This window comes from Syzygium oleosum, unplaced genomic scaffold (genome assembly GCF_021117445.2).
Source record: "Syzygium oleosum isolate NSW1041296 unplaced genomic scaffold, Sole_v2.1 Sole_v2.17, whole genome shotgun sequence".
NCBI classification, from domain to species: Eukaryota; Viridiplantae; Streptophyta; class Magnoliopsida; order Myrtales; family Myrtaceae; genus Syzygium; species Syzygium oleosum.
The window spans coordinates 8,746,051-8,766,668 of NW_026607501.1; the positions used below are offsets into that span (position 1 = coordinate 8,746,051).

The 20,618-nt window shown below is 39.9% G+C and overlaps 3 protein-coding genes and 1 pseudogene across 3 annotated transcripts; 2 read left to right on the forward strand and 2 right to left on the reverse strand.

Annotated features, from left to right (window-relative positions):
* The first annotated feature begins 346 nt into the window (after window positions 1-346).
* LOC115678849 (RNA pseudouridine synthase 7-like) lies at window positions 347-5,407 on the forward strand (annotated as a pseudogene).
* A 794-nt stretch (window positions 5,408-6,201) lies between these two features.
* Window positions 6,202-8,163, reverse strand: LOC115678850 (bidirectional sugar transporter SWEET10-like). The gene is made up of 6 exons (XM_030602316.2): window positions 7,980-8,163; window positions 7,554-7,590; window positions 7,243-7,450; window positions 7,003-7,164; window positions 6,558-6,677; window positions 6,202-6,468 (listed from the first exon to the last, which is right to left on the reverse strand). Exons 1-6 carry the CDS (start codon window positions 8,026-8,028, stop codon window positions 6,202-6,204), a joined length of 843 nt encoding a protein of 280 aa, XP_030458176.1. The 5' UTR covers window positions 8,029-8,163.
* Window positions 8,164-15,302: 7,139 nt separating this feature from the next.
* On the reverse strand, window positions 15,303-17,076 carry LOC115678724 (mitochondrial import inner membrane translocase subunit TIM8). The gene is made up of 2 exons (XM_030602138.2): window positions 16,916-17,076; window positions 15,303-15,832 (listed from the first exon to the last, which is right to left on the reverse strand). Exons 1-2 carry the CDS (start codon window positions 16,961-16,963, stop codon window positions 15,644-15,646), a joined length of 237 nt encoding a protein of 78 aa, XP_030457998.1. The 5' UTR covers window positions 16,964-17,076; the 3' UTR covers window positions 15,303-15,643.
* Window positions 17,077-17,285: 209 nt separating this feature from the next.
* LOC115678977 (uncharacterized) lies at window positions 17,286-19,426 on the forward strand. The gene is made up of 3 exons (XM_056319395.1): window positions 17,286-18,294; window positions 18,481-18,569; window positions 18,695-19,426. The coding sequence occupies exons 1-3, from the start codon at window positions 17,727-17,729 to the stop codon at window positions 18,962-18,964; spliced, it is 927 nt and encodes a 308-aa protein (XP_056175370.1). The 5' UTR covers window positions 17,286-17,726; the 3' UTR covers window positions 18,965-19,426.
* The last annotated feature ends 1,192 nt before the right edge of the window (window positions 19,427-20,618 follow it).

Consider the following 20,618-nt stretch of genomic DNA (forward strand, 5'->3'; position numbering starts at 1 on the left):
TTACTAAATACTTTTTTTTGCTCAGAAACTTGTCTAGGGAATAGAAATAGAAAAAACTATTTCTGAACAGAAATTGTTTCTATGAACATAAACTTTACTAAACAAACCCTAAGGGTATATTTGAGCAGAGCTTGCCCTGATCAAGCTCATGCTCGATTTGACTCTGATTCACATACTCAATACTGAAAAATTGAAATTGATTTGAACTCGAATGAGTAGTAAATTGGAATAAAAAATTGAGATATTTGACTTGATTTATCTCGATTATACTTAATTCATAAGGGAGCTCCGTGTTTAATATTCAATAAGATATTCGAGGAATGGATCAACCTATTCACCAGGAAAGCTTAAATAAAGAGAGAAAAATCATACATGATGATCATAGGAAAAGAAGACCGAGAGAGAGACAGAGACGGAGACGGAGACGGAGACGATGGAGATTGTATGGCAGACGCCGGCGAACCCACCGGAACGTCAAGATTACATATTTCAAAAGGGTATGATCGATTGACGACTGACCCACTAATTGAGATTGTGAACGAAGTGGAGTTCTGATTGTTGGAGCTTTACCTTTTGTGCCAGGGAGACGTCTCGTCAGGCCCTACTACTTCGAATTCATCTCTCATGTCCGTCCGTCTTCTCCCCCCTCTCTCTCTTTCTCCACGCCTACTGTTTCCGGCATTCTTGGCTGAGCTGAACTTCTGCTGATTACCTGACAGGTCAAGAATCGATGGGCAGGCCAAACCATCGCTGATTTCTTCACCCAAGAGTTCAAAGGCAGATCTTTCGAGTACTATGTACTTCCTTAAATCTTCCTCTGTTTGATTTTGCGTTCAGGTATTACATGCCACCGTTTCTTAGTCACGGTTGGGTTGTGTTTGGGTCTGTACCTGCCCACCGTCACGTTAAGGTGAGCGCTGTTCAATGCGGGCGCATTCAAGTTGATGGAGAGACCTCCCTGTTTCTTACATTCTCAAGCCCTCCCAGAAGATTAGCCACTTCTTACACAGGTTGCTTCCAATTCTACCGTCTTCTATTCTTCTTCATCAAGCGTTGAATCCTATCCGCCTTCATCTTCTCCCGCCTTATTTTCCTCCTTCCTTTTGCTGCTTTGAGTTCATTTGGCTAGCTGTTTGATTGATGCGACGATGTTTGTAGGCATGAACCTCCTGTAATGGCCTCTGATGTCACTGTGCTTGTCGAAGAGCCCGACGTCGTGACTGTCTGCAAGCCCGCCTCTGTCCTGGTCAGTCGCCTGCTATTCACTGATGTTCTGTCCCTGCTAAATGCTGATGAGTGAGGATACAAGTCTCTGTGCTCCTCTGTGCCTCTGTCACGTTGAAATATTTCATTTTGCCCCTCCTTTGGCGTAGATTTGGATGTGAAAGAGTGTTCTGTTGTACTTTATAACTCATCATGAGGTTTCAAGAACAATCTTAACTACTCTAATAGCTTTGAAATCCACTGCAACGAACTGCTATATTCTTTTGATGTACATTGTGTCTGTTATAGGAGATCTGTTGCCTTCAACTTTTAATCTCTTGCTTTGCTTTTCGATCTGAAAGTCTTTGCATGCAATCTCGCCTACGGGAGATTGAATCACGGGTATGGACTCATCTCCTCTTCTTTAGCATTGCAATTAATGTGACTTCCTCCACTTATTTTTAGGTGCACCCATGTGGCCAGTATCGCAAGAATACCGTCGTTGGCATTCTTCAAGCTGAGCATGGATTGGCCCCTTTGTTTCGTATCCATGTAGAGCCCTTTGAAAGCATCTACATAATCATGCAAGGACATTGTTTTTGATGGGTTCTGATGTTCTTATATGATCAACTGCTTATTTACCTTTCTCTTAAATGACATTCTGGTTATCCAGCAATGTCATGTTGTTGCATTTCCTCTAGAAACTCCGGCTAAACATCTTTTCTTTGACATGATAGCGGTTCATAGATTGGATCGCCTTGTCTCAGGGCTCCTTATCTTGGCCCGAAATGCCACAAAAGCTGATCTTTTCAGGCAACAGGTGAGAGTCACTTTGCATTTTTGGCTACATTTAATTTGAGTGGTGACCCTTTATCTTTGTGGCATGTTAGTGTTGCATCTGTGAAAATGTGGGGAGAATTTCTTCATAAATAATGCGTATAGTCTTTGTTATGTATCTAAAGCTTGTTTTACTAGAAAATAGATTCCTAAGTCTTGTCGGAGAGAAAATTTTTCATGTGTGGATAATGTGTATACGCATCCTTATGTATCTAAAGCTTTTTTTACTAGAAAAATAGATACCTAAGGCTTGAGGTCTTTCAAATATTGTGTTCTGTGGTTTATCTTTGTACTGACAACTTTTATATCTGCAAACAGTAATAATACACCGTTACTCCTTGATGCTTATATGGCTTTTGCCGCAATCTGAAATGCTTCCTGCCATAACTATTTGCAAAATTGGGAATCATTGGGGACTGCATAGATCATATTAATAGACAAAATGGTGTGATTGTCTGGGAGCTTAATTATTGCAGATTGAAGGTGGAATGGTGCAGAAACAGTATATTGCAAAGGTGGTTGGGATATTTCCAGAGAAAGAGGTATACTATCTTAAGTTGGTAAGGAATATAATAGTGCGAACAAGAAAAGTAAAGAGCTAGGCATATATAAGGCCTTTTAATTCCTGTTAAGATCTAGTCACACAAACATGCGGCACTCGGAGCGGGGTTAGATATTTCACATTAACAAGTATCCGCGTTGCATCATTAATAGAATATGTCCAGTATGCGTGATTTTTGAACTTTGTTATATTCTTTTCCGTGCATGAATACATTGTCTTCTCATGCCAAAGAAAGACATTCATGATTTTGAAAAATTCTCCTACAACTTGGATTAATTAATTTCAAGAAATCTTAGTTTAATCCCACTAAAATGTTAGTCAGCTCACTATTCTTGGGAATAGTACATTACATTTTTTTTTTTGGTCAGATATAGTACATTACAGTTTGAGTTGCAAGTGAAAGCACATGCAATATTTCTCCACCGATCCTGTAACATATGATTGTTTTTTTCCTCCAGCTGCTAGTTGATGTTAGCATATATTATAATCCTCGGGAAGGAAGAAGCACAGTCGAGGTGAGTTTTGGTTGATTGTCAGTGTCTATCCTGAAAGAAACTAAAGATTGGTGTAGATTAGTATCTCATTGCTTCATTAAGTTGGAAAAGTCAGTCCCAATGTTGAATTTGGTTGGGCAGGCGGGTGACTCTTGTCGTGATATACCTTCAAAAGGAAAGACAGCTTCTACAAAATTTACAAGGATTAGCAGCAATGGGACTCACAGTACTGTCTTGTGTGAACCAGTTACCGGACGGACTCATCAAGTAAGGATGTCTAGAAGCTATGTGAAATGAGACAATGTTTGGCATATGGAAAGAATAGGAAATCTCTTCAGTTTCATATCGGAGGCTGTGCGCTTGCCTGGATGCATTCTATTCGTAGTTTTCGCATCACATGATTGCTATTTGCTCAGCTTGATCCTTTTTGGGAAGCTTTGGATTATAATGAGTTTTTCCTCATTTCTAACATATACAACTTCTTGTTTGCTTGTTTATGTGGAGAATTTGGGACAAACAGATTAAGCATGTGTCACCTTTTTCTGATCTCAAGCTATAATATTTTCTTTTTTGAGCTATGTCTATATTATTAGGCTTATGTGCCATCCATCTTTGCATTATTTTGGCCGAACAGTTATAGGTCTTCATTGGAATGATAGATATAAGGGGTTTTTTTAGGACTTTTTTTCTTTCCTCATCATTTGGTTTTAACTGTTCTTCAATGTTTAATGTTCTTCCCTCCCTGCTCTGTTCACCTTGCTGTGGTGTAGATACGAGTTCACTTGCAGTATACAGGACATCCAATTGCCAACGACATGCTTTACCTGTCTGAATATGTTGATAATCGCTCAGATGTAGGAATGAGTGCCGATAGAGCTGCTGGCAAGTCATTGATTCCAGAAACAAATGATACATATGTTAATGATTGTGAAGAGACTTGCTGCAAAAAATTTCAGCATTGATCCCATGTGCACACATTGTCCAAATTTGGCTCCAATAGGGTAATGACAATTAGCTTTTTTTTCTGGTCTAATTGCTGCTTTGTTCTCTGAACTTGTTGTGATTTTCTAATTTGATTCTCAAACTAAATTTGTTTGAATTGGGCTCTTAAATTTTTTGAGCTTATTGATCTGGAGGACTGGCAGGTTTTCTTTAGCTGAATTGGAGCCATATTGCTAGAGATCATCCCCTGCAGTAGGCATTTTACAGTTTGTTAAAAAAATAAAAAATGAAAAATAAGGAGAGACAGAGAAACATTTCTAATTTGATCTGCTAACTCCCCTGGTATCAGCATAAGTTAAAACATAAACTCAGAAAAAAATGACAAGTTTGGGGGCCAAAATGATGGTTCCTATTCATTTGATGGTACAAGGAAGATTCCAGTTATAGATGGCTAAGCTTATACGCGAGAAGGTAACTTTTATTTCAACGAGGAAGTACTTTCTTTGACATTCTGAAGTGAATCCTCTGTTTAGGTGCTCTTGTCTTACTCTTGACACCAAACATGCTATTGACCGTACATCCCTGCACGATGTGCCATGTGATAAAAATGGCAAGAGACATTGGAAAAGGGGTCTTATGAAGGTGCCTTTTGAATTTTCCCCCCTTGATCTTTGGGTTAACAGCCTTCAGGATTAGGTCGTCCTCTTTTCCATACCTCAGTGTTGTAAATGATCTATCTGATTCCATAGGGGATTTGCTTGTGTACCAAAGACAAAGATTTACGTCACATCTCTTAGTCCTTCCCATATTCTGACACTTTTTTGTTTCTCTCCCGTGATCAATTCTTGAATGTCAGATATGAGGAGTACGAAGTGGGGTTATGGCTACATTGCGTAAGATACTCTGGACCTGGATGGAAATATGAGTGCCCATATCCAGGTTGGGCATTTTTGAGCTAAAGGAGAAGCCCGTGAGATGGGGCTTCTTTTTATCGTTTCTCTTTTTGAAGGGTGATAAAGTGCTAATTCCACCATGGAAAGGGGTGTTTCTCTATTCGATTGATTCCTGTGCATATTATGCATTTGCGATTGTTGAATGGGGAAACATGTGTTGATACTTCAATTGATGTGATTTAACTTTGATGTAGTGTATGTTGTCAGTGTTCTGAATGAAGGTCTCTCTGGTTGCAACGTGTTCCACCTTCATAGAAATATGTGAAAGGTGGAATTAAGGTCTAAGGGGCTTATTTCCAGATGCTTGCCGATATTCATTTATTTATAATCTACACTTATCTGTATCGTTACCAAAGCCGGGCTTTATTGTTGATGACTGCGAGTCTGTGGCAACAAATATATTATGATTTTTACAATATGTGATGCTTTTTCCCCCCTTATGAAGCAGCTGTGACTCTGGGCGCGAATTTGTGATCTAGAACTTTTATGCGATACACCTCTTTTGTTGTCTGTCCATCCAGCCGAGCTACTACTTTTGTCTCGAAACTGTGATCCTCACATATCTCTCTGCAGTACCAGAGGTTCTGTGGCTTCGAACTGACATTCTTTTAATTGCCCTTTGGATGTTTTGTCTTACTATACAAGTCTACTTCATGCCTTTCTTCTTGCTAGCGTCGGATACGGAGAATAATCTTGGCCCACTTAATTTACGGACGAAGATCGCATATTTTTTATTGCTTTAGTGATCTCCAACATAGACCGAAAAAGTTGCAGAATATGTTTCTGAGTTAATGATCTTGTTGAATCTGAGCACTGATTGTTTATGAAGTAGGAAGAAAGAGTTCGTCACCTGCCCATCTTGCCGATGAGATTTTGGTGAAATGACAGCATTCGGCCATAACTGAGGTACGATCAAAACTCAAAGCGCAGGAGCACACCAAAAGTTGTCTTGGAATGGACTGATGGGGTTTCTACTGTAGCCCCAGAGGAGAAGAACATCTTGTACGCCCTCGTGAGTGTTAAACATTGGGCACACTGTGCGGTGTTAATGTAATTTTTTTGCTTGATACATGCAGACCTGGATTCATTAAGGGGGAGCGAGAGAGGAGATAATAGACTAAACAACATGAATATACAAGTATCGTAACATTAGGAATGGTGCTTGACTCAGGATATTGCATCGGTAAAGCTTTTGTCCATGAGCAGCAATTCATGCCTTGATTGCTTTGGAAGGCATCTCGACGATTTGGTCATCTTCGCCAACACTATCTTTGAGGACGTCCTTCAACTGTGCAGCTAACACCGGGTTCAGTTCTTGACACACGGCTGCGCTCAGCTTCACGACGTCAATGATCTCTTCCCGTAATTCCTGCAGCTGCAAATTAGGCTCCACTACCACTTTCTTTGCGTTCTTCCTGTATATTGCATAAAGCACCGGCTGAACCACTCCCAATACAAATCCCAACACGTTTGGCACCTGTGTCGTGTATGGATACATTAACCAGATACAAAGCAAGACTTGTTGGAATGAAATAAGCATTTTGGGGTCTACAGGTTTCCTCTTACAGCAATGAAGTTGTCTTTGTGGAGAAAGCCATAGAAGAACCACATGATTGCACCAAGCGTGAGAAAGAATGATAGAGTTATTGGCATGAACTCCACGCTCTTGGTTTTTATGACTTTTCTCTGCCACCCATTTAAGTTCGTTCTATTTCAGTAACCAACTTAGGGAATGACGTCAATAACAGTAGCAAGTGCAAAACAGAAGGATGAACAGAACAAAAGTGATCATTCATTAAACTATGACAAAATTATTGCGTCTGGATTCAAACTGATAAATTGAGTCCGTCACCGTTCGCTAGTTTTTTTTTGTACAACGCAGCTATGGCTCCACTAACAATTTCTACCTAGGGATGAAATTAGCGTATGAATATGTATGTCAATGCGTGTGAACTGTCTATAAATGTACATGCTTACAAATTTCATCAGATTTAACTAATTTCTCACTCACAACGATGCAAAGTGGAGCGGCAAATACGCCTAGAGAGAATGTCATGCAAATCCATCCAATAATCCGTGCGCGATTTGCTCCTTTTGATAGGAAGAAAGTGGTAAAGAGTACCGCACTATACCCCAATACGTTCATGCTCAGGAAAAGCTTCAAGGTCATCGTCTACAGAGTTGCAGTTTATTCAGTTAAGCATAAAAGAATACCAACTCGTTCATTCGCTTAATTAACAAGAAGGCATACCCTATCATTCTTTGAGGCATAGATGAGGTAAGCAGCCACGTAAGCAGTCTCAATGACGCAGCCGATTCCATTGATGGTGATGAGGAGTGTATCCTTCTTAACCAGTCCGTAGTACAGCAGAAGCATCGCACTCAAAAGCGATACCACGTATGGAATTGACTGAAACCCTTGCGTCGATTTTCTCTTGTAAATTCCATAGAAAGTGGGCCTGCCACACATACCATCGAATTAAGTAGCTTAGTATGACATGATATTATTTACTCTCTCATTTTTTGTATTGTAAGTGAACAAAGGCAGATGATATAACTTACAGAGGAGCAAGAAAGGTTATGAAGGAAACGATGTTGCCTGCAAAACAATTGAAAGAAGTCAAAAGTTATCTTCTTTCAGGGTAAGCTGTTGGACTCGTGCTCTAAGTTCTTGTTTCTCTGACCAAAGCAAAGGCAAACAATGCAAAGGATTTATGGAATGTCATTGGCGACTTGTTGTGACTTAGCTAGTATGGAGGCCCTCATTCCCTTAAGGCATTGTTATTCTACTCGCAAGTTCGAGACCAACAGTCCCTTGTGTAATTCGTGTACGAAAGACAAGGGACTGTTAACCGGCTCGATAATCACTTAAAAGATTGAGAAGGAGCGCATGCAACCATATTGAGTAGTGCACATTTTAGAAGTAGCTTGTGGAAAGACTGACGATGAAGATCAAGAGGTAATAGGAGGATGAGAGCGAGTACCCACCCAGAAGGCCAAAAGCAAAAGCCCTGGTGGGTGCGTGGTGCATGGCCATCTCTCTGAAGGACACACGTACGAGATGCTTGCCTTTTGTATTATGCCTAATGAATTACTTCACACACACTTCCCTGATCACACTCCCCACTTTCTCTAGATGCGCTCTATCTCATAATGGGTGTAATCTCAAACGAGGCTTCTTGAGAATGGAGATGAGAAGCGGAGGAAGAAGGGTATATATAGCTGAAGAGCTGAGAGTGCAAGTGCCGAATGCCGAATTCAGTCAACTTTCATGGGGAACAGTCGAGTAGTACGGTACAGGGGTGTGCAAAGGAAGCAGCCCAGAACCGACGGTTCCCATAGGGACCGGTCCGGTTTCCGATTTCCAATTCCAGGAGTGGAGTCGTGCACCCGCCCACCCGGACTGGACCAATATATATATAAATAAATTCCAACTCACTTTAAGTGAAAGTGAGTTTTTCTCGCATACCTTTTGTCATTTACCCTATAATCCCAAAATAGAACAAAAGGAAGAAACCCTAACCTCATCTCACTCTCACTATGAGAGTCTCACGTAGCTACGCCTTCAACTCTGTCACTGAGTCGCAAACTCACAATCGAGTGAATTTTTCTACTGAAAAGTACTCATTCTTTTTGCTATTGTTGGCGAATTCGATTTCCGACCTAAGGTGCTTCAAATTATGTTGAAATTTAGTTTGGAATTTGTTAGTTTTTGGTTTGTTGTTGCCTTTTGCTTTTGCTCTAGCTACGACTCCGGGTAATTATGAGCTTACTTGAGCCTTTGTTAGCAGATAATTTTAGGGAGTATACTAGGTTGCCATGTTTGTAAATTAGTTGTGAATCTGTAGAGATTGGGGAACGTTTCTATAGACCACCGGACCGGACTAGCGGTCCGGTTTTCGGATAGATCCATGGAATCAACGAGCAGTTCCCGGTTCCAATTTTTTGGAACTGGTCCTTAGTGAGCGGTTTCAGATTTTAGGGTGTGAACCACCTACCCAAACTATACTCATCCTTAATACTGTACAAGGTTGAAAAAAAATGAATGAGATGATTCCTTTCCAGTTGTTCCCACGCACAGACAGATCCAACTTTCTTTTTGCCCTAAGTTAACACAATCCAAACAGCTTTCTCCCTCCTACTTCTGCATTTGGCCGCATTAACCAAATTTAGATTGCACCCCGGGAAGAGCAAAAGCACCCTCTCTCTCTCTCCTTCCCTGCGATAGCAAGTCCAAGTACACAGCGCAAATCCTCCCCCTCGGGTCCCACCTGCCCTCCTTTCTGATGTGTCGTCCACCAACTGGTCTTTGAGGCTTACAACTCATGTTTTAGTCCCACAGATGACTTCCCAATTCCCTTCTCCTTCCCTTCCTTTGCATTGCCACTTTCTTTCCCCCATCTTGCTATTACTGTCCTAACCACCCCAAATTCTCTCTCTCTCTCTCTCTCTCTCTCTCTCTCTCTCTCTCTCTCTCTCTCTCTCTCTCTCTCTTCAGATATCTCGAATCACTCCTTTTTTGTTCTGCTGTAAGCCAATGGCCTGTTTAGTAATGTTTCTGTTTCTCTGTTTTTCTGTTCTTTTGTTCTCCAGAATATAAAAAGAACAGAAATCCGTTTAGTAATATCAGTTAGTTTTTTTGTTCCCCAGAACAGAAAAGTAGTCAGGGAATAGATTTAGAACAAAAATAAGAAGTAAAAAAAAATCTACTTTTTTGTTTCTGAAACAAAAAGAAAAACAATAGAGAAACAAGACAACTCTCTATCTTTCACAAGATATTCCTATACTAAACCCTAAACCCCAAATCCTAAACCCTAAAATCCTAAATATTAACCCTCAAACTCTAAACCCCAAAACCTTAAACCTCAATACCCAAACCCTAAAACCCATAACACTAAAATCAAAAACCCTAAACCCTAAAACCCAAATCCCCCAAACCCTAAACCTTCTAAACCTCAAATCCTAAACCCTAAAATCCCAAACCCAAAACTCGAAACACAAAACCCTAAACCCCAAAACTATCAACCAAAAACCCTAAAACCTAAATCCTAAAATCGTAATTCCAAATCCTAAATCCTAAAATGCAAAACCGCAAAACCCTGAACCCTAAACCATAAACTCCAAACCCTAAACCCTATACCCTAAATCCCAAACCCCAATACCCAAAACCCGAATCCCTAAAACCCTAAACCCAAACCTGAAAACCCTAAACCCCAAACCCGAAACTCTAAAACCTAAACCCCAACCTAGACCCTAAAATCCAAAACCTAAAACCCCAAACCCTAAACCTCAAAACCAAAATCCTAAAACCCTAACCCCAAATCCTATAATCCTACACCCTAAATTGTAATTTCCTCGACCACCACCAAGTATTTGCTTTGTCTGTAAGGAGTAATTTTCTTTATGATTGTATTAAGGTCATCCAATTCTGTATCATAATATATTATTATTCTATTTCTAGTCCAATTTTATCTAAACATGAATTGTCAAGTCCCATAAACTACAATTTCCTCGACCACCATCAGGTATTTTCTTTGTCTATAAGGAATAATTTTCTTTATGATTATATTAGGGTCATCTAATTCTATATCATAATAAATTCTTATTCTATTTCTAGTCCAATTTTATCCAAACATGAATCGTTAAGTCTCCACCGATAATTTTATAATTAAATGAAACATTAGGAGTATAAATTTTTAGTGTTCTATCAAACACATTTCTATTCTTTTTCTATTCCGGTAATAGAAATTTTGGGCAGTTATTAAGTGCATTTTTTTGCTCAGAAACTCGTTTAGGGAATAGAAATAGAAAAAACTATTTCTGAACAGAAATTGTTTCTGGAACAGAAATGTTACTAAACAGACCCCAAATCTCATACATTACTCGAAAAACAAGTGTAACCACATCATGTCTCACACCCACAAACAAATCCTACATAGAAGTTACAACTACATCTATTGGGTGCTAGCTATCGAATTCAATAGAATGCCGATGATGTGGCGAGATTGTATTTAAATAAGAGAGGTCCATGCTAAAGTGGTAACCTACCTCTTGGTACCCAGATTTGAGTTCCACATTGATTGGAAGAAGAGATCTCTTGCCAGGTATCTCGTTGATCTTTGAACAAGACTAAACAGAACAGGAAGCATCTGTCCTTTTCTTCTTTTTGGGAGGAACAGGCACAGCGCAACCGCAAAAGAATACGCATAGCCTTTTAAGGTAATTATGTAATTCAAGTAAACCCTAGATATCTATCTACTAGTAGTGCCAGGAACTCTAAAATCATTGTGAGCTGTTACAATGTTTATTCATTGATTTGGAAACATCGTTCTGAACACTTAAACAAGTGAGCTCTAGATGTTAAAATGAATGGCTCGTCAAATCACTTTGGAAAAAGTTTGGTATATATTTAGTATTTCTCTTTGCCTGTACATGAAAAGTTATGCTGAGACCGAGTATAGTACTCTATTTAAGTGTCCAAGTAACTAAGTTTGAAGTCTATTAAGCGGAGGAATATAAGAAAAGTTTATGAAATATAAGATATAACATGCGTAATTCTTATGAGCTCGGGAAATTCTCTTACATGATATATATTGAAGCCAAGTTTTGGCATATTTTCATGCCAATGTTTGGCTCTGCATAGTTAGGAGCTATCTAACTACGACAATGTCTATGGTTAACTAAACTGAAAATCAAAATTGAACATGTATTTGTTTATTGACGATCGTTACTTGAGCGTGGCCAGTGAGCCTATATGAAACTCAACTTCTAGTGCGCACTGGGGAGGAGCTAAGTAGTACCTAGATGTTAGGTTCGTCAAATGAGTAGGTTTGATTGGATTTGAGTGTTAGGTGAATTGCAAGCGCACAATATCTACAAGAAATAAAGTGATGAGTGAGTATCGTTTCCACGGGGATTGTCTCTAATTATCTAATTACTTACTGAAGGTGATCAATCCAACAAACTAGCTAACCAAGTCGAAAAGGCAAGTAAAAAGTGAACTAAACCAATTAAATGACTGAAATACAAAAGAGCTGAAACTTAAAGCATTCAAAAGCTAATTAAAATTGCAAAGTAGACCTAATCCAAATCAAACCAAAAATTAACAAGGCAAATTATCAAGATTTTAACCAAGATCACAAAGTGTTAGAGCATCCAACTTCACTTAACCACTCATAATCAATTTTCGTAACTTGTCATGCATCAAATTAATTCCCAATTGTGTTGATGAAATTTCCCTAAGTTAGATTACAAGCCGACCTTGGTCTAATAATCCCTAATTAGGTATGTTAACCCACACTAACCTTAGGTGAATTTAAACTACCTAAAAGCATTAAGTTCTTGTGGAAATTCCCAGATTTAATCTAAGTAGTCCCAACCTAGATCTGCTACCGCAACCACACAAACAACCTAGTGTACCTTGACCTAGATTTATGGTTCAATATCACTAGTGCACATGCATGCAATCTCCACCCGGTATCATGCATACATCGAAAATCATTTAAAAGTTGGCCAAACTTCTAAAAGCATTAAGATCATGATAGAAAATGACACGATCAGAACAACTATATTGCATGAGCAAGTTTTGATAATCAATTAATCATGGTTAAGATCCATTGTAGCTCTAACAAAAGAAATTTAGAACAAAGTTAAAGCTAAACTAACAACAAAAATTAAAGAGAACACAATGCTAAATTAAAACAAATTCACCAAGTTGAGTCACAAAGGGGTTTAGGTTTGTCTCCTCATTCTCTCCTTGACATGCGCCAACTACACTAACAAAATAGAAGAATAAAAGCTAACTAAGAAAACCTAAAATCTCCCTCAGAGGTGGCGGCTCCAATACTCCTCCGGATACTGAAATATGCGGCACAAGAGAGGTTTATTTTGCCTCCAAAAATCTACCCTAAGTCAGCCCCCATTAGGTCTTGAACATGATTCCTCGCCAAATTAAGAATTTTCCTTCTTAAGATTCCTATTCTTGATTTTCTTTGAACCTAACCTCAATTATGGTCAAATCCTCCAAATTTCTGGTCTTAATTGGCTTTTTCTTCAAGACAAAATATTCCGGAAGATATTGAGATATTATGGAAGATGCTAAGACGCAGGGACTGATTTGCAATTCCAACACAAACACATGGGAAAATTACACATATAGTCCTGGCGTGTTCGACAAATAGTGCTCATGGTCCTTTAGCCTCCGAAAGTTATATTTCCTGCAAAATTCAATAAAATTACATGAGTAGCAAATAAATTCACCCAAAATTTATCAAAATTTAGCAAATATCAAGCTTAAATTAGTAAAATTGCTCTATCTAAAATAGAGTTATCATTGAGTTAGGTCGAAAATGGTATGGCTTATAATTGACCCATTTTATGAAATACAATTTTAGCAAGTCATATCCGATTCGACTTGACCTAATCCGGTTTCAATTTGAACAATTTTTCTCCTTAAATTGTCGCCACTAAAGAATGGGCGACTCCATGGACCACCTCCCCGAGTCGGTGAGGGAGCTCGAGTGTTCGAGTAAAATTAATAAATTTGGGAAAGATCTGCAAATAAAATTAGTAATTCTAAAAGCAATTTCCGAATATTTTAACAAATAGAAAGTTGAACAAAGAAAAGAAAAAGGGTCGTGGTCAAAATCGTGTGGGGGCCTTCTTCCTTTCTTGAATGACGACAAACGGATCCCCATTTCACTCTTTTTACTTAAATGGGTTTGCTTTAGACCCAATTTAGTTTTCGACCAAAAAAAATAGAAGACCCAATTTAGCCGAAATACAAGTGGGCTTCATTTTCTTAGTTCTTTCAGACCTATAATAAATAATTCAGCAAACTCAAAACCGCCTGACCGATAATGAGTTCAAAAGTGGGCCTACAACTCATATTGCCACCTCTACTAGATGGAGGCAAACATTATCATATCAGTATCTCGTTTTCCTTGTGAAATCTCAGAAATCTTATCATTCAATTTCATATCCTCTTTCCAATCATTTCTATTCCAATTTGGATGTGAAAGAGGATGTAATAGCTGCAACTATTGTTTGTTCATGGATTTATTTCGACTTTATGTACAAGCCCCAGCCTAACAAAGGCTTTTGAGTTGGTTCCTTCAAGATGCCAGCAGATCCGACAATCTGAAATTCGATTCTCATGCTTCGCTTTTATAAGTAGTAGCCATTTATATGCTTGAGGCTTTATCATCCTATTGACACTCTCAAGCGGGAGTGTCGAATACAAAATTATAAGAATCTCTAACTCACCATCTTTAGTGCAAGCGAGTTTTTGTGATCTCTTTTCCACCCATTTATAGCGAGTTTGTTTGCATCATCAATCTCTCAGCTCTTAAAGTTTTTAGAACATGTGAAAGTACACATCGCTAGTTGCGTACGACTAAGCAAATCACATCCAGCTGAGGTAATTTTGCTATATGCCGACTGATCAAAGTTAAGTACAATCGACCACCAAGCTTGATAGTTGATGGCCTAGGATGATCCATAAAGCCACAAGTTCGAGTTAAGTTGGAGCGAACCCTTTATCAGCTTGTACATTGAGCGTTCTTTACCTCATATTCACAGGTTTTCTGGCTTTTGTCACCCCGAGAGTTACCCCGAGAGTTACGGTAATGAACTCGTCAACCTCAAATCTTATGTTCCTGGTTGACCATAAAGTTATAATTCTGACAAAATATCCTGTAGCAATTTGATCATATAACCGTTCCCCACCATTTTAATTATGAAAAAGTACGTACTCGTACATGGATAACCACTACGGGTGGCCATTGTCCTAATCAATTGGTTTCCCACACACCCTCAAGTCCAAACCCAGCTCAACTCAAGCTTGAATGTTTCATCTGAATCTTCAATTATCAAATCAAGTTGATTTATGGTTTTACATATCAAGTACTACATCTAATTGCACTTAAGCTCATTAATATTCTGACGCCTCCACTACCATGAAGTTGACTTGAAATGTCTTAGAAATATCACAGAATTGACTCATATCAAGCTCAACAAGACAGCCATGAATCTATGACTGCTCAGACAATATTTAAAGTAAATTACAAACGGAGCTTTCCAATCTTTTGAAATAGGTATCACCTCATTCCACAAGCAATGTATTTCCCGTTGCTAGAGGCTAGTCCATTTCATTAAGAAGCTTTCAAAGATGGCCACTCTATTAGGTCTACCTGGTAAGATCTTGGACTATAAGCACCAACCGTGGGGGGAGATGTCCATTTACATTATCTGATGATGGCTTGGAGGCATCATTATACACGAACACGAGATAATTAGCCACATGCCTGTAACTAGTCTTAAGGTGACTTTCAGATTACTAAACACCAGAACAGAACGGAATTTTCAAGGGACAAAGGGAAAGAGGGGTTTGCAGTAACAAGGGAAAATTCTTTTTGAAAGCAGGAAAAAAATACCAGGACGAAAGCACACAGGCATACTTCAAAGGAGGGGACTGCGAATGAGGTAAAAAAACAGACGCTTCTAAAATTCAAGAGAATGGCTCATCAGAACTTCACAAGATAGCATTGCTCAATTCCAAAAATGCTGATACTCTCAATCAACAATTGCTAAAATAACAGAGTCGCTATGACATTGTGGATTATACTGCAATTTCCTCTTCCACGTCCGCGATTTTACTGCATTGACTGAAAGCGTTTCATGATAATTATGCTCATATCCATGTAGCGCTGAGCACAGTTAGCGAGGCAAGTTGATTCACTAGAACTGAACTTACTTCCAGGTGTCCCAGTGATGCATTTGTCCCAGCATGCACTAGTAAGCTTAGCCACCATCTCATTGACCATGGCCCTTTCCTTCTCTTGCTGCAAATGACCACACAAGATTTCTAAAGTAAGATTTATAAATCATAAAAGGGTCATGTTAACTATCACGGCACTTATTAGGCACAATTACACTTAATTAAGATAATTCAACATTTCAAAGCACCGATGACACATGACGTAAGAAGAGTCAATGCATTGACGACTACATGGTTTTACCCAGGTTAATAGAATGATAGGACCAACAATATTGCCTAAAGAAGATCACAACTTCGATCTGGAGGAAGCTGATGTGATTACAATAATTAATACGCAAAAACTTAATAAAGCTTCGTGCAATGCATATATTTACATAACATATACAGCTGCGGAACTTCATGGTACCAGATGCTCTTCACCGAAGGAGGAAAAAAATAGAGAAACGACCAGAAATGGCAGTTCACTAAACATGACAAACGGATAGAATGCAACAATTCTGCACCCAACAATAGCCAGAGCAGATGTTCAGCATGTCATGATTTGATCAAGCGGATTTGGATAAAGGTTGAAACTTTTCTAATCGAGGAAGATGGTAAAATTGATTCTTACCATCACTTGATTCAAATAATTCATTTTTCTTGTCAACGTTCTAAACCAAACCAAAGGTTACAGACACAACCATCCTGCTGCCGTTTAGGGAGACACTTCAGTTAAAATCTCTTCACTTAAACAAAGACCGACCTGTATATCTTGAATAAGTGCAAATGGGAGAACACACAAAGTGATCACGCGTGAGAGATATAGGCCAAAGAGACAGCATTCACATTACAATTCAAGTTACCATTCACATTACAATTCAAGAACTTTGTCCTAAGACAATTGAGCTCAGACAAGGGAAATAGGAAGCAGCTGGAATTACGGCACTAAACCCTCAACACTTGCAAGCGCAAACTCCATGGCCGGAAACAAAATAAACAAAAAGCACGCGACTTCCAGATTATATCCATACGCACCGAAAAGGGTTCCTGATTTCTTCGACACTGTCAAATAATTAGGCAGCGATTCTGCTCGAACATCAGATTAAACAGCGCCAAGAAACAAAAGGGGAGAGACCCAGATAGAGTGACAGAAAGGAAAAGGCCTTACAGAGATGAGTCGTTGCAATTCAGCAGAATTGAGAGCCGAGCCGTCCATGGAGTATTTGTTGTTGACCGGAACGAAAGGAGGGTGGAAATCGGTGAACGGAATGTCTCCGTGAAATCAAAACCCTAGAAAAGGAGGAAGAGTAGGAGAAGAAGGAGGAGGAAAGGGTTTAAGGAAAAGAGGGGGAGGCAGCATCAGACTCCGGGAAGCCCAGACATTGGGAGACGGGCCAAAAGCCCAAGCCTAGAATTTTGAGCAATCAGGGCCGAAATCTTTCAAGCCAGATTGAATACGGAGTCCTATTGCTTAAATGCCCTCGTGCTCTCCCAATAGTTGGTCAAAGCAGTTTCATACAACTTAAAAGTGAAAAACACTTCGTCTTTGTTGTTTCGTACAACTTCATTTTTGTTGGTCAAAGCAGTTTCATACAACTTAAAAGTGAAAAACACAGATAGGTTCAATGTGTTGGGATGGAGTAGGACATCGTCAAAGCAACAACCTGGGACTGGAAGTTGGGGGAAACTGTTGGTTGCCACATTGCCACCAAATATAGGTGTAAGGCAACCGACGGATAGCCTGGTTCTGGTGAAGATATGTGTACGCCTGAATGCACATCGTTGTTGCTATGAAATGGGCGTTGAGTTGATCCTTTAGACTGCTAAATTTAAACCAACCAAGAAAAACAAAAGGGGATGTTTCCTCCTCTGTCGGGTGTTGTCTATGCACGTTCTGCTTCCCCTTTCCAAAATTCCCAGGCCTACAATTCCTCATTTCTCGTCCTTCTACTGCTCCTTTCAAGAAGAAAAGACCTGAAATGGGATGTGGGAGATCGAAAGTTGGGATTGATGACGGGGATCGTTTGGTGCCTTCGGGGATCCGTCCCCTGCTTCGACATCGGATACGCAATAACATTAGGATCAGGAAACGACGGAGTGAACACTGCTCCACCCTCTCCACAATGCAGCTCCTTCCCAAGGGTTGCTTAGAATCCTCGGAGGAAACTTCTTCCCCCGATTCTTCACATACCGACACTCATGATCATCATCATCATGCGGTAGAAGATAAGATGGTAGCTGAAGCCAATTACCACGACAATGTTGCGAACGTGAATGGCGTCAACATTTCAAGTACAACATTAACGAGTAGTGAAGAAGAAGACATGACAGAAGACAAGATGGTGGTGGAGGCAGTGACTGCAGCCATAGAGGAGGCCATCTTGGTGGAGGCGGAGGTGGAGCTGGAGGAGGATGATTACATCATTGAGGTACTTGAAGAAGAAAGAGGAAGTCTCATCGGCTATGCAGAGCTCGATGCCTATCCTGGCTCTCCAAGTTTTCGAATCTACTGTATCTCGTCAATATCGGAAGATGACATTGAGCAATGTAAGTTTGGTGGATAAAATGTACATCTTATATGCTATGCATTGCGAAACAAGGGACAACCAAAAACATCCATTTTAGCTAAATGCACGGTTCTTGGGTTTTGAACAGTACAAATCATTATCGTAATTGAACCCTGCTGATATCGTATTGTTCTCATATGCATTAACTGTTTTTGCACGCATGCAGCTAAGGATGAAGAAAAGGATAAGGACACAACATCTCAGGGCGGTGATGGTAATGCTAAGGAGACTTCAATCAACAGTATCAGCGAGGAGGTATATTATATGGAAAAAACTACCAGCTTGTCTCCCATACTAAACTATATATACATGATGAGTAAGAGGACTAATGTGTAGCAGAACGATGATTGTATAACTCTTGGTAATGTGGACATGATCAGGGCGGAGGCACGGGTGGCAAGGGCAAGAGGAGGAACAAGATGAAGAAGGTTGTGGCAATAAGAGGCAGGAAAAGGGGGTCATCAGGGACGGGGAGGCAACAGAGGAAAGTGATTGGGAAGAAAGTGGGGTCGGGAGGGATGAGTGTGAAGCAGTTCTTGTCATTGAACGTTAGATGCTGCTACATCCCGACTTGCGCCACCACACAAATTGATCATAGCACTCGTCTCCTTCCCAAGAATCCCAACACAGCACCCCCACATCCTTCTTGATCTTCTTATACATGTTCTCCGTTTTGTCACACATTATTGTTTCCACAGGGAGGGAAACGCGTTGCACCTCCTGTAGAACCACTTACATTAACGTTTCCTGTTCAATATTTACCATGTAGATGCATGATCTGCGTGCATATGTATAGGCACCAGGTAGACCCACCCACCACCAGAAAAAGAAAAAAGGCCACAGCCGGCAGTCAAGCTCATCCCAAGCCCAAGCATAATCTCTAGGGACAGCAGAATTCCAATTGGCGGAAGGCCTTTTCACCGGCGTCTTTGTACAGTCCTCCTTTCACTATATGCCGAGTATTTACCAGGAAAAGAAATGCCACAGCATGATTTTGTGATGTTTAGTAGTATATGGTTAACTGGGGGAGAACTTTAAGTCAGTGAGGTAGACTTAATTTCATTTGTGGATTGAAATATTACATTGATCAAACTGACATATTAGCATTTGAATATATTAATGCTGTTGGTTTCGAATCCTTCCTCTTCTTATGTTCCTCTAAATTCATGGGATCAACTTACATATCAAATTTGTTATTCTATTCTTATTTTTCCACTTTCTTTTCGTTTCCTTTGTATTTCTTTTTCACCATTTTTCTTCTCTCTTTTTCCCTGCTCCGTTCCTCCTCCCTGTGGCGATAGCAAAGCCCCCTATACACCTACTCGTCACCACCACAAGCCCCCATCGACATGCCTTCAACCCCTGCCGACGCCAACAACCTCATCTTCCCACCCTCGTCATGTTGCCCCTCTGCTGCATCTGTGCGTCTGTGTGGAGCTCCTGACATATTTGGAGGTTGCAAGTTCAAATCTGCCCACCTTGGCTCAACCATGGATCGAGAGATGGAAGAAGGTGGGACCATGTAAAAGGCCAATATATGTGGGATAGTCTCCTCTAATCTAAATTCTCTATTGGATTGCTGATATTTTATTTGGTGGATGAGCTCCCTAAACTTAGAGAAAACTCGACATGAGTAGTTTGGAAGAAAGAAATTTTGCACCGGACAAAAATGATGTCATGTAATCCCGGGAAAATCCCATATTTTGAGGTAAAAAATAGGATAGTTTCGGAGAAGTAATTGAAAAGGAGTCAACGACTGCATGAAGAAAATGCCAAAGTTTAATTTGGAGCTATGTAATTACGTGAGATGGCCATGGAGGAGCCGTTCTCCTCAAATAGTCGCCAACCTCAACAGAAGATGAAGTTGAAGAGCACTCACGTTCGGCCAATGGCAGAGTCATGGAAGTCAGCATGTCATTAATAGATTTCTTGTTCCCATTTTAGTCTGTTATTTCACAGATAGAACCCAAATCGAGAGTCAGTTTCATCTGATTGCTTTATAGAAATACGAAATTGCGGGGTTCTAACACAGCTTTTTATCATAACCAAGATCAAAAGTCAGATATCGAACTTTTTTCGTCTAATGCTATCACATGGGCACCTAAATAATGAGGAACAGACACTTTTAAGTATAGCTTCTACTCTAATTTCAAGAAATCGCGAGCTTGAAGTTATGCACAAACGCCATGAATTAGGCATAACCGGAGTCTTTGTCAGTGTAGTTAACATGTGATTTCCCAAGTTTCCCTTGCTTGATTTCAGCATGCCATCCTTATCCAGCTCTTTCACTTATAACGGTGGGAT